Consider the following 12,603-nt stretch of genomic DNA (forward strand, 5'->3'; position numbering starts at 1 on the left):
TATGAATGACTCATCCTGCCAGCTCCTCTGGTGCCTCCCCCTGTTTCTGGAACATTGGAGAATGTTCTAGAGCTAGTGAGCAGGAGGTTAGGAGAAGCTGCCTGGAATATTTATAAGGCCTCGGCTGATCCCCATGAGTGGGCTAGCAGGGGGGAGAGCCTACTTCATAAATAGGCATGGGTCTATTTAGACATGGGTCTGGGTGACTCATCCTGCCAGCTCCTCTGGTGCCTCCCCCTGTTTCTGGAACATTGGAGAATGTTCTAGAGCTAGTGGGCATGAAGTTAGGAGGAGCTGCCTGGAATATTTATGAGGCCTCAGCCGATCCCCATGAGTGGGCTGGCAGGGGGCAGAGCCTACTTCATAAATAAATATGGGTCATGCCAGCAGGGGCATGCAGGTGGAAGAGATGGAGATACAGTGTTGAGGAGGCTGTCAGTGGCCATTAAGGCGCACCCCCTAGTCTGGGGTGTCATTACTCAAAGCCCTTCCTGGAGGCACTGGAGCAAGAGCGCACAGTGTGAGTAGATCAGCACTCCTGAGGTGGGCTGGTGAGAGTCAGCCAGTAGGGCTGTTGAGAGTAAGCTGGGTGGGCAGGTGAAGAGTAAGTCTGGGAGGACTGTGGAGAAGTTAGCCCAGAGGGGCAGCTGCAGCCAGGTGGGCTGGCAGTGCCTGAAGAGGTGGTGCTGGGGTCAGTAGCTACAGAAGAGAAGTACAAGCTGTTCACTGTACTATATTTTGCTACACAACAAGGGGCTGTGAGCTCCTGCCTGCAAAGGGCAATTGCTAAATCTGATCAAGAGCCGGTCAGATCAGCTAGCAGTGATTGAGCTGGAGCCAGCAGGTGTGTGCAGAAGGAGAGTGAAGGAGAGTAAAGGAGACTGTATATAGAGGCTGTATATAGGATGATGTCCCTACATTTTTTGCCAAAGTTTTCTAAAGTTAAAGTGGGCATCCTATAACCTCCCATCCCTATCTAAGTTATTAAACCTCTAATTATTAACAAAAACAAAGTCACAGACTGTTCTCTAACTCTGGAGTGCCTGTAAAATTTGAGATGCCTGGCTGTGCAGGAGTGGGGGATCCAGTTCATCTGCAGCTCCTTAGGGGGTGTGCTACACTAGCCAGGAGATTTGACCTCTAAGGTCCCTAAGTGCTATATATCATTTCCTAATCTATGTACAGTATAAACTATATTCCCAAAAGTATTGGGACGCCTGCCTTTACACGCACATTAACTTTAATGGCATCCCAGTCTTAGCCTGTAGGATTCAATATTGAGTTGGCCCACCCTTTGCAGCTATAACAACTTCAACTCTTCTCGGAAGGCTGTCCACAAGGTTTAGGAGTGTGTCTATGGGAATGTTTGACCATTCTTCCAGAAGAGCATTTGTTAGGTCAGGCACTGATGTTGGATGAGAAGGCCTGGCTCGCAGTCTCTTCTCTAATTCATCCCAAAGATCTTCTATTGGGTTGGGGTCAGGACTCTGTGCAGGCCAGTCAAGTTCCTCCACCCCAAACTCGCTTATCCATGTCTTTATGGACCTTGCTTTGTGCACTGGTATGCAGTCAAGTTGGAACAGGAAGGGGCCATCCCCAAACTGTTCCCATCAAAGTTGGGTGCATGAAATTGTCCAAAATGTCTTGGCATGCCGATGCCTTAAGAGTTCCTTTCACTGGAACTAAGGGGCCAAGCCCAACCCCCGAAAAACAACCCCTACACCAAATGATTTGGACCAGTGCAGAAAGCAAGGCCTCAATCCGATAGAACACCTTTGGGAATAATTTGAGCGGAGACTGCAAGCCAGGCCTTCTCGTCCACATCAGTCCAAGACCAGTGCACAAAGCAAGGTCTATAAAGACATGGATGAGCGAGTTTGGGATAAAGGAAGCTGACTGGACTGCACAGAGTCCTGACCTCAACCCAATAGAACACCTTTGGGATGAATTAGAGTGGAGCCTGCAAGTCAGGCCTTCTTGTCCAACATCAGTACCTGACCTTACAAATGCGCTTCTGGAAGAATGGTCAAACATTCCCATAGACAAGGTGTCTTAACATCCACCAGCTCTGTGATGTCGTCATGGAGGAGTGGAAGAGGACTCCAGTGGCAACCTGTGAAGCTCTGGTGAACTCTATGCCCAAGAGGATTAAGGAAGTGCTGGAAAATAATGGTGGCCGCACAAAATATTGACACTTTGGGCCCAATTTGGACATTTCCACTTAGGGGTGTACTCACTTTTGTTGCCAGAGATTTAGACATTAATGGCTGTGTGTTGAGTTATTTTGAGGGGACAGCAAATTTACACTGTTATACAAGCTGTACACTCACTACTTTACATTGTAGGAAAGTGTCATTTCTTCAGTGTTGTCACATGAAAAGATATAATAAAATATTTACAAAAACGTGAGGGGTGTACTTACTTTTGTGAGATACTGTATATGTAAAATTAGAATAGATGCTCTTTAATTATAGCAGAAACCCGGCCCTCACAGTACTTTTTCTGCCATTAGCATAGGTGTGCGCAGCCTATTGCATTAGGGTGTGCACCCCAAAGCTCAAACACACCTGCCTTTCTCTGCAGCCTCAGCTGCACCATAACATGAATGAATGAATAGTGCTCTGTGCTGAGTGGCTTCCTGTTCATTCACCATCTGAACCATAGTAAACATAGTTTACTATATAGAGGGAAGTCAGCAGCACCGCGGGGTGGGAAGCCTGGGTAGTAGGGGGAATCAGCACCACACATAGTGATAAGGGTGTGCCCAGGCACACCCCCTGCGCACGCCTATGGCCATTAGATGCACTCCATCCGATAGTCAGCATCATGCAGCCCACTTCTTCTGAGCCCAGGTCATCCTGGACCTTCCCGCAGTCTGCGACTGTACAGTGAAAGAAGAAGTAGCATAGTGATGAACTTATCTCTATGTCAGTCTGCTCTCTCCTCCTATCAGCATGCTTCTTGACAACAGATGAACTAAATAGCTCCTAGTGCTGCTTCTTCCTGTAACACTCTAGCCCTGCTGTACAGGGACTGAAAGAGGCTGATGCCAGGTTACATTCAAGTATTTACATTGCTTGTATTTAAAAAAAAAAATACGTTAATGATGCATTGATGGTTACAGAGCTGCATTTATTTTTCATTTATTACTTTTTTATCTTGGAGTTCAGCTTTAAATAGATTTCTTATTATACATGAAAGCTGTCTGTACTACAATCTGTAACCCCCTCATGTACAGCCAGTATCAGGGAACCCCCATTGTATCATATTTTTATTTTAAGGATGGAATGTTCATCATTTCAGGATCATTTGGTTACTTTGTCCCTCCATTTTTGTGTTCCATAGGTGACATCGTTCTCCTCACCAGACCCGTAACTTTAACAGAGGGTGACAGGGTGACCTTGACGACAGCTGTTCTCTTGGCAACAGATGGCACGGGCAAACCGGAGAGGCTGCTGTATGCCGTCTCTGTGCCACCTGTCCATGGTCAGATTGAGTACATCAATTATCCCGGCTTGCCCATCTCCAGCTTCAGCCAGTTGGATGTCGCGGCTCAGAAGGTTTGCTACGTCCATGACAACAGCCGCGAGGCCGGGACGGATTCATTCAGGTGAGATGGATTTTTTTTTTTTTTTTGCCCATGCTTCAGAAAGGGTTAAACGCCCTGGAATGGCACCATATGTCAGGAAGGGTACCAGCCGTGCGCAGGAATGAATAATGAGGCTAGGGAGGTCCTGTGTTGGGAATCTTAAAGCCATCTGTGATGAAGAATATCTGGTACAATGTGAAGAGTGGGGAATCTAAATCTAGCTTTACAAGGCTTGGACAGCTTCACGGTGTCCAAAAGTGCCCCTTGCAAAATGACTGTCATGGATTGATATAAAATGTCCCTTCCAGGAACTGCCACCATTATTAAATGTTATTAAACCCTCAGTTTAAAAAAAAAACAGCATACATCTGTAGTAGTTATGAGCTTGGATACAATCTGAACTCATGTTTGGCCGAACTTGGAAGAAAGTTGTCAGTGCAAGGACGATAAGCTGCTGGTGGGGGACTTCATGACCACATGGCCTTATTAGGTCATTGACATTCTCGTGGCATCATTGATCACATGGCCTTATTAGGTCATTGACATGCTTGTGACATCAATAACCACATGGCCATATTAGGTCATTGACATTCTCATGGCATCATTAAACACATGGTCATATTCGGTCATTGACATTCTCGTGACATCATTGACCCCATGGCCATATTAGGCCATTAACATTTTTGTGACATCATTGACCACATGGCCATATTAGGTCACTGACATTCTTGTGACATCACTGACCACATGGCCATATTAGGTCATTGACATGCTCATGACATCAATGACCAAATTGCCATTTCAGGTCAGTGACCTGCTCATAACATTGTTGGCCACACGGACATATTGGGTCAATTACATGCTCATGAAATCATTGGCTACATGGTTATAATGGGTCAATGACATGCTTGTGACATCATTGGCCACATGGCCATATTAGGTCATTGACAATCTCATGACTTCATTGACCAAAAGGCTATATTAGGTCATTGATATTCTCGTGACATCACTGACCACATGGCCATATTAGGTCAATGACATGCTTGTGACATCAATAACCACATGGCCATATTAGGTCATTGACATTCTCGTGACATCATTGACCACATGGCCATATTAGGTCATTGACATTCTCGTGACATCATTGACCACATGGTCATATTCGGTCATTGGAATTTTCGTGACATCATTGACCACGTGGCCATATTAGGTCATTGACATTCTCATGACATCACTAACCACATGGCCATATTAGGTCATTTACATGCTCATGACATCAATAACCACATTGCCATTTCAAGACAGTGACCTGCTCATAACATTGTTGGCCACACGGCCATATTGGGTCAATTACATGCTCATGAAATCATTGGCTACATGGTTATAATGGGTCAATGACATGCTTATGACATCTTTGGCCACATGGCCATATTAGGTCATTGACAATCTCATGACATCTTTGACCAAATGGGCATATTAGGTCAATGACATGCTCATGACATCATTGGCCACATGGCCATATTAGGTCAATTACAAGCTTGTGACATCAATAACCACATGGCCTTGTTAGATCAATGATATGCTTGTGTCGTCATTGGCTACATCACCATATTAGGTGAATGGCATGCTCATGACATTGTTGGCCACATAGTCATAATATGTCAATGACTAGCCCGTGACATCATTGGCCACATGGTTATATTGAGTAAATTACATACATATAGGTCATATTAGGTCAATGACATGCTTGTGACATCAATAACCACATGGCCATTCACCCTTCATATGCCGGTGGTTTTTTAGCGCTCTACAGTTGTGTTTTTTTGTACATGGCCATATTAGGTCAATGACAAATGACATGTTCATGACATCGTTGACCACATAGCAATATTAGGTCACTGACATGCTCGTGACATCACTGGCCATATGGCCACATTCAATCGATGATATGCTTGTGACATCATTGACATAATATGGCCACATTGTCAATGAAAATTACACTGGCCATATCAGGTCAAACCACCTGCCCATAACTCATAGCTAAACATACACAATGGTAAAGCTCATTACATCATTTACATTACATTGCCACATATGAGGTCAATGGCATGCTTGTGAAATCATTGGTCACATAGCCAGAATAGGTCAATGACATGCTTGTGACATCATTAGCTACATGGTCCTATTAGTTCAATGACATGCTTGTGACATCATTAGCTACATGGTCCTATTAGTTCAATGACATGCTTGTGATATCATTGACCGATGGCCATATAAAGTCAATGACATGTTCTTGACATCATTGACTACATGGCCCAATTATGCCAATGACATGCTTGTTATATTATTGACCTAATATGGCCAAAGGGTGAATTACAATGACAATCCCTGCCCGCAACTCACAGCTGCACTTACACAAACTGGGGATGCTTATGACATCATTGACCTAATATGGTCTAATCATGACCTAATGTGACCATATGGCACTAGTGATGAGCATGGGTTCAGTCCAAACCCAAAGTCAGGCGAACCCAGAGGTAGGATGTCATTGCCATGCCAAGGAACTGCAGGCAAATTTTCCACCCTCAGCTGCATGTACATAAAGGGGCAGGGATGCCTGTAACATCATTGGCCACATGGCCATTTTAGGTCAATGACATGCTTGTGACATCATTGGCTACATAGCCATATTATATCAATGACATGCTTGTGACATCATCGGCCACATGGTTATATTGGGTCAATGACATACTAGTGACATCATTGGCCACAAGGCCATATTAGGTTAATGACATGCTTGTGACATCATTGGCTACATAGCCATATTATGTCAATGACATGCTTGTGACATCATCGGCCACATGGTTATATTGGGTCAATGACATACTCGTGACATCATTGGCCACACAGCCATTTTAGGTCAATGACATGCTTGTGACATCATTGGGTACATAGCCATATTATGTCAATGACATGCTTGTGACATCATCGGCCACATGGTTAAATTGGGTCAATGACATACTCGTGACATCATTGGCCACAAGGCCATATTAGGTTAATGACATGCTTTTGCCATCATTGACCATCATATTAGGTCAGTGACATTCTTGTGATATTATTGGCCACATGGACATATTAGATCAGTGACATGCTTGTGACATCACTGGCCACATGGCCATATTAGGTCAATGACGTGCTTTCTATTAAATGCCAGAGTTTCAGATTGTATAAAGGGGTACCTACATCCTAGTCTATATATATATATATATATATATATATATATATATTTATAAGAAAGAATGGAGGCATAATGGACTTTGATGGTTCCATGAACGCTGGACATAATCGGGGAATATCAATCTTATATATCAAAATATAAATTTATTAAATCACCATAAAATCATTTGTGAAGGACACATACTTATAAACAAATCATATAAAAAAGTACATCAGAAAAAGCTCTGTAATATTACCACGGATGGAATAGCAAAGAGAGATGTAGGGCTTAATGTTTTTTCCACAATTATAATGTAAAACCCTCCTAGGTAGGTGCTAGTGAGAGAGTATAGTTTTGAGCTCTGTCTGCTTACCAGAGGGGCTGCAGGTAAATCTATATTGTTCTCTGCCTACCAGAGAGCAGGATCTGTTAGTGATGTCTGCTCATTGTGCTCAGTATGCAATTCATTCAGTCTGAAGAGTGTTTCACGTTGGTCCAATAGGGATGCATGTGTGACAGTGGGAGGAAACCTGCCAAATGGGTGCATAGGCTTTTGATACAGTCCTGGTGATTGGCAGAGGGCAGGTCGCATCGGTGCATGTTGGGATACTGTATAAAAGCTGAAAGCACATGTGCTTGGGGTCTTTCGTGGGAGAGCGGATTCCCAGAGGGAGGGGGCGGCTGTCTCCTCCTCTGTAGAGGTGCCATGCAGTCCTAAGGGCCGGAGGAGCAATAGAGAGGAGCTGAAACCAGAGGTCCAGGGAAGCTGACTGAGAGGGGAGACACTGGAGACCCTGAGGCTGCAGTATCGTGAGTTCAGGGACTCGTGTCAAGGGGCTTGACCTGAGGGGGGCCACCCCTGCTCATGGGATAGTCAGTGGATGGGTGTCAGCGGAGAGAGGGTGCTAGGGAGGGTATCCTGAAGATAAGATAATATATTGTCCACCAAGTCGTCTTGAGGAAAGCAAGAGACATAAATTAATTCATCTAAAGTGGCAGGATGAACTAACAGCCTGGCTGTTCCAAACCTATAAGTGAGGTAGAAGATAGAAGTCCTCAGATATTGTGAATAGTTTATAATGGAGTATCCCACTATTTCCTACTCCTATCACTATTACAAAATAAACAGGAAAAAAACAACTAATACCCTGGACTGATTATTGGAGTGAGAGCCAAGAGTATTGTAAAAAAATTGCCTTTGCTTATAGCCGTGAGTTGGTAACCAGGGGGACCTGCAGAGTGTATATTCAGCAGTCCTCACGGGGGCAGTGCTACAATACTTACCTAGGTGGATGCAACATCTGTCCCCCGGCGCCTCTACACTGAGAACCGAGTGATCGAACACCGCCAATCGCTCGGTTCTGACAGCTCCCCGAGTAGAGAGCTGCTGACTGTCAGTCACCGCTCTCCACTCGACCCCCTCCTCTCTCATTGGAGAACTGGGTTGTGGAGTGGCAGGAGCTGCCAGCTCAGGCTCCCAGCAGCTTGCTGAGAGGCTGAGCCAGGTGTCGGTTCAGGCACCTAGCAGATCCTGACTTGACGCGGTGCCTTGACCCAGTGGTGTATTTTGGTTTTGTGCTGCCCTAGGCAAGACTAAAATTGGGCCCCCCCCCCCCCCCCATGTTAATCTGCCCCACTTCTTTTTTAACGGATGTGACTCCCTCCAAAATTGAAGGACTACAAGTCCCAGCATCAACCTCTGAGATCTCACGAGAGGGGGGGGAGAGAGAAGGGGGTGGGAGAGGGAAAGAGAGAGGGAGGTGGGTGAGGGAGAGAGAGAGGGGGTGCGTGAGGGAGGGAGAGAGAGGGGGGATAAGAGAGAGAGAGGGGGTGAGGGAGGGAGAGGTGGGAGATGAAAGAGGGAGGGGGTGAGAGAAAGAGAGAGAGGGGGGATCAGAGAGTGAGAGGATGAGAGAGGGGATGAGAGAGAGAGGGGGAGATTATAGAGAGAGGGGGGTGAGAGAGAGGGGGGATGAGAGAGAGAGGGGGATGAGAGAGAGAGAGGGTGATGAGAGAGGGGGTGAGAGACAGAAGAGGGGTGAGAGAGAGAGGGGGGTGAGTGAGAGAGGGGGTGAGAGAGGCGGCTCTAGCAATCAGTGGCCAATAGAGTCCCAGGTGGAGGGGGGGTGGCTTTTTTGCTGCCCCCCCTGCAAAGTGCTGCCCTAGGCCTGGGCCTTGTTGGCCTAGGTCAAAATACAGCACTGCCTTGACCGACTTCTGTGACATCAACAGAGTGCAGACTTCAATCCATAGGAGTGCAAAACGAACTGCACTCCTGTGATCCATAGATGTACAGCCAGATGAGCTTTGGCTGTACATCTCCTTTAACCACTTCAGCCCTGGAAGGTTTACCACCCTTCATGACCAGGCCATTTTTTGCGATACTTTAACTGACAACTGCACGGTCGTGCGACGCTGTACCCAAATAAAATTGTGATTTTCATTTTTTTGCACTATAAACAAAGAACGAGCGACAATTTTGAAAAAAAAAAAAAAAAATATGTTTTACTTTCTGCTATAAAACATATCCAATAAAAAAATTTAAAAAATCGAATTTCTTCATCAGTTTAGACCAATATGTATTCTGCTACATGTTTTTAGTAGACACAAATCCTAATAAGCGTATATTGATTGGTTTTTGCAAATGTAATCGCATGTACAAACTATGAGATAGATTTATGGAATTTTTTTTTTACTAGTAATGGTGGCGATTAGCGATTTTTAGCGGGACTGCGACTTTTGGGTGGACAAATCTGATACTAACTCCTGGTTCACATCAGTGTGATGACAGGCATCGCATGTGATTCGGAGCGCACTGCCCTGAAGATCACATGCAATGTCTGAGCGATGCAAATTTAGCCATACAGATTGTATGGCTGAATTTGCATCGAATTCAGACAGAACACGCACAAGACCCTTGTTTGGGTCCGCAGCAGAATCAGATCCGATTCATGTCTGAACTGACAGTTCGCACTGCGATATGCGAACTGATCTGGGGGGGTCGTTAACTTTGTATTGACACCCCCAGCGATTTGCATATGGCAGTGTGAACTGCCTGCGATTTGAATGTGATGCGGGAACCCGCAGTGGATTCGCAGGGTTCCCGCATCGCAAATATGTGAACCGGCACTGAGTGACACTTTCTGGGGACCAGTGACACCAATACAGTGATCAGTGCAAAAAAAAAAATGCACTGTTACTATACTAATGACACTGGCAGGGAAGGGGTTAACATCAGGGGCGATCAAAGGGTTAAATGTGTTCCTATGCGGTGCTTGCTAACTGGAGGGGGGGGAGGGATGCTTTGACTAGGGGAAGACAGAGATCTGTGATCCTGCTTAGCAGAAACACAAGATCTGCATCGTCCCCTCTGACAGGACGGCGATTTGCTTTGTTTAGATAGGCAGACCGCCATTCTGCCTCTCTCACGAATGATAGCTGGGTGCCGGCAAACATCGGGTCTGCTGCACCCGTTGGTTGGCTCCCGCTGTGTCCAATCACAGCGGTAGTGGGTCGCCGGCAGTGCGCGTGGGTGCCCAAGACCGAGCGCACAAAGTGCCACAGTACATCTGCGTGGGGCGGTCCAGAACTGGTTAAGTATCATAGAGAGCCGGTACCACCCTACCGGTCGTTCACCATTTATCGTATATCACATAAAAACATTCCACGCCTTCCAAACGCATCTAAGTTGCATGCCTGTTCAACAGATGCCCAAAAAAAAAAACGCTGATTCAAGGTAAACAGGAGAAAGCACGAAATCCGCCATCCACATTGAATTTCTCGGGGTAGGGCTTATTGGGTTAAATAGCAGCTCATTATTCCGCTCCACAGCTGAGGCTTCCCAAAATGTTTATCTTGTTTTGTAACCGGTACCTTCTGGTGCCGGGCCGTGCCAGCTTCCCGCGCCGTCCTCTGCTATATTTCATTCTCACTATTTTTGGAGTCGAGCTGCTGTTTCCAGGTGATTTAATAAATTGCTTTTTTTTTTTTTTTTTCTCGCGTTTCTTTAAAGTTTACCCATCTGCTCAACACATGCGTAACTTCCAATCTGCCAGCGCTTCGTCGGGAGATTCAGTGCCAGGGCTGGACGCGGTTCGCGCTGTTGTTCCCTTGTTAGGTTACGAGGGATTTTCACAGATTTCTGGGCAATTGGAGAAAGGAAAAAATAGATTAATGTAACGTTAAAGACTTGGTGGCAACAGACCCGAACCCCGCAACCCCCCCAAAAAAAAAACAATACACTAGCCTTTGCATGGAAAATGTTAAAGCAACAATCATACATATTTATATATATACAGTGCCTTGCGAAAGTACTAAATATAACGAAATACTGAAGATAAATATAATAATAATAAATAAATAATAAATCAAATAAAAATAATAAAGAGAAATCTTTTTGTATCCAAATCCGACTTTAAACTTCTCCACAACAGTATCTCGGACCTGCCTGGTGTGTTCCTTGTTCTTCATGATGCTCTCTGCGCTTTAAACGGACCTCTGAGACTATCACAGTGCAGGTGCATTTATACGGAGACTTGATTACACACAGGTGGATTCTATTTATCATCATTAGTTATTTAGGTCAACACTGGATCATTCAGAGATCCTCACTGAACTTCAAGAGAGAGTTTGCTGCACTGAAAGTAAAGGGGCTGTATAGTTTTGCACGCCCAATTTTTCAGTTTTTTATTTGTTAAAAAAGTTTGAAATATCCAATAAATTTCGTTCCACTTGTTGTTGATTCTTCACAAAAAATTACAGTTTCATATCTTTATGTTTGAAGCCTGAAATGTGGCAAAAGGTCAAAAAGTTCAAGGGGGCCGAATACTTTCGCAAGGCACTGTAAATATATATATATATAAAATGTTAATACAAAAGTCGACCGATCGGTCGGCCGATAATCGTTGCGTGTGAGGCATAAGACTGGGATGCCATTAAAGTTCATGTGCGTGTAAAGGCAGGCGTCCCAATACTTTTGCTAATTTCGTGTACTCACTCCAGGGCTATGTATTGCTGTATATGGTGTGTGGACCACTGCGCTAGCAGCAAAGGGGCATCATGGTCGCTATGTGCAGCGGGATTCAGAGGGGTGGTCAGGATTTTTAGAGTTAGTTCACCTTTTTTGATTTTTTTGTGATCTCACCCTGTAAGAAAACTCTGTTCACTAAGACATGTTAACAAATACAACAAAGAATAGATTTGGGTTTATGTACGCTTCAATACCAAATCAAATTATTAAAAAAAAAAAAAAAAAAAACTATTATTTGTCATAAACAAAAACCATGCTGTGCCCATGCACCCTCATGTCACTTATGTTTTAGAAAAGTGCCTGGCCACCTACCCATCAGTGTCGCCTATCAGTGCTCATCAGTGCAGCCTATCAGTGCCCATCAGTGCAGCCTATCAGTGCCTATCAGGGTCCGGCAATGTAGCCTATCAGTGCAGCCTATCAGTGCCTATCAGAGCCATCAGTGCAGCCTATCAGTGCCTATCAGGGTCCAGCAGTGCAGCCTATCAGTGCCTATCAGGGTCCAGCAGTGCAGCCTATCAGTGCAGCCTATCAGTGCCTATCAGGGCCATCAGTGCAGCCTATCAGTGCCTATCAGGGTCCAGCAGTGCAGCCTATCAGTGCAGCCTATCAGTGCCTATCAGGGCCATCAGTGCAGCCTATCAGTGCAGCCTATCAGGGCCATCAGTGCAGCCTATCAGTGCCTATCAGGGTCCAGCAGTGCAGCCTATCAGTGCAGCCTATCAGTGCCTATCAGGGTCCATCAGTGCAGCCTATCAGTGCAGCCTA

General features: G+C 45.2%; 1 protein-coding gene across 1 annotated transcript in view; it reads left to right on the forward strand.

The window, feature by feature from the left end:
• The window catches only part of LOC309561068 (FRAS1-related extracellular matrix protein 1-like), a 289,377-nt gene that overhangs the window by 191,963 nt on the left and 84,811 nt on the right, over positions 1–12,603 (forward strand). The window contains 1 exon segment of the mRNA XM_082264797.1: positions 3,346–3,610. Within this exon segment, the coding sequence (XP_082120923.1) occupies positions 3,346–3,610 (265 nt within the window).

Source organism: Pelophylax lessonae (assembly GCF_965119305.1).
Source record: "Pelophylax lessonae genome assembly, chromosome: 8".
In the NCBI taxonomy this organism is placed as follows: Eukaryota; Metazoa; Chordata; class Amphibia; order Anura; family Ranidae; genus Pelophylax; species Pelophylax lessonae.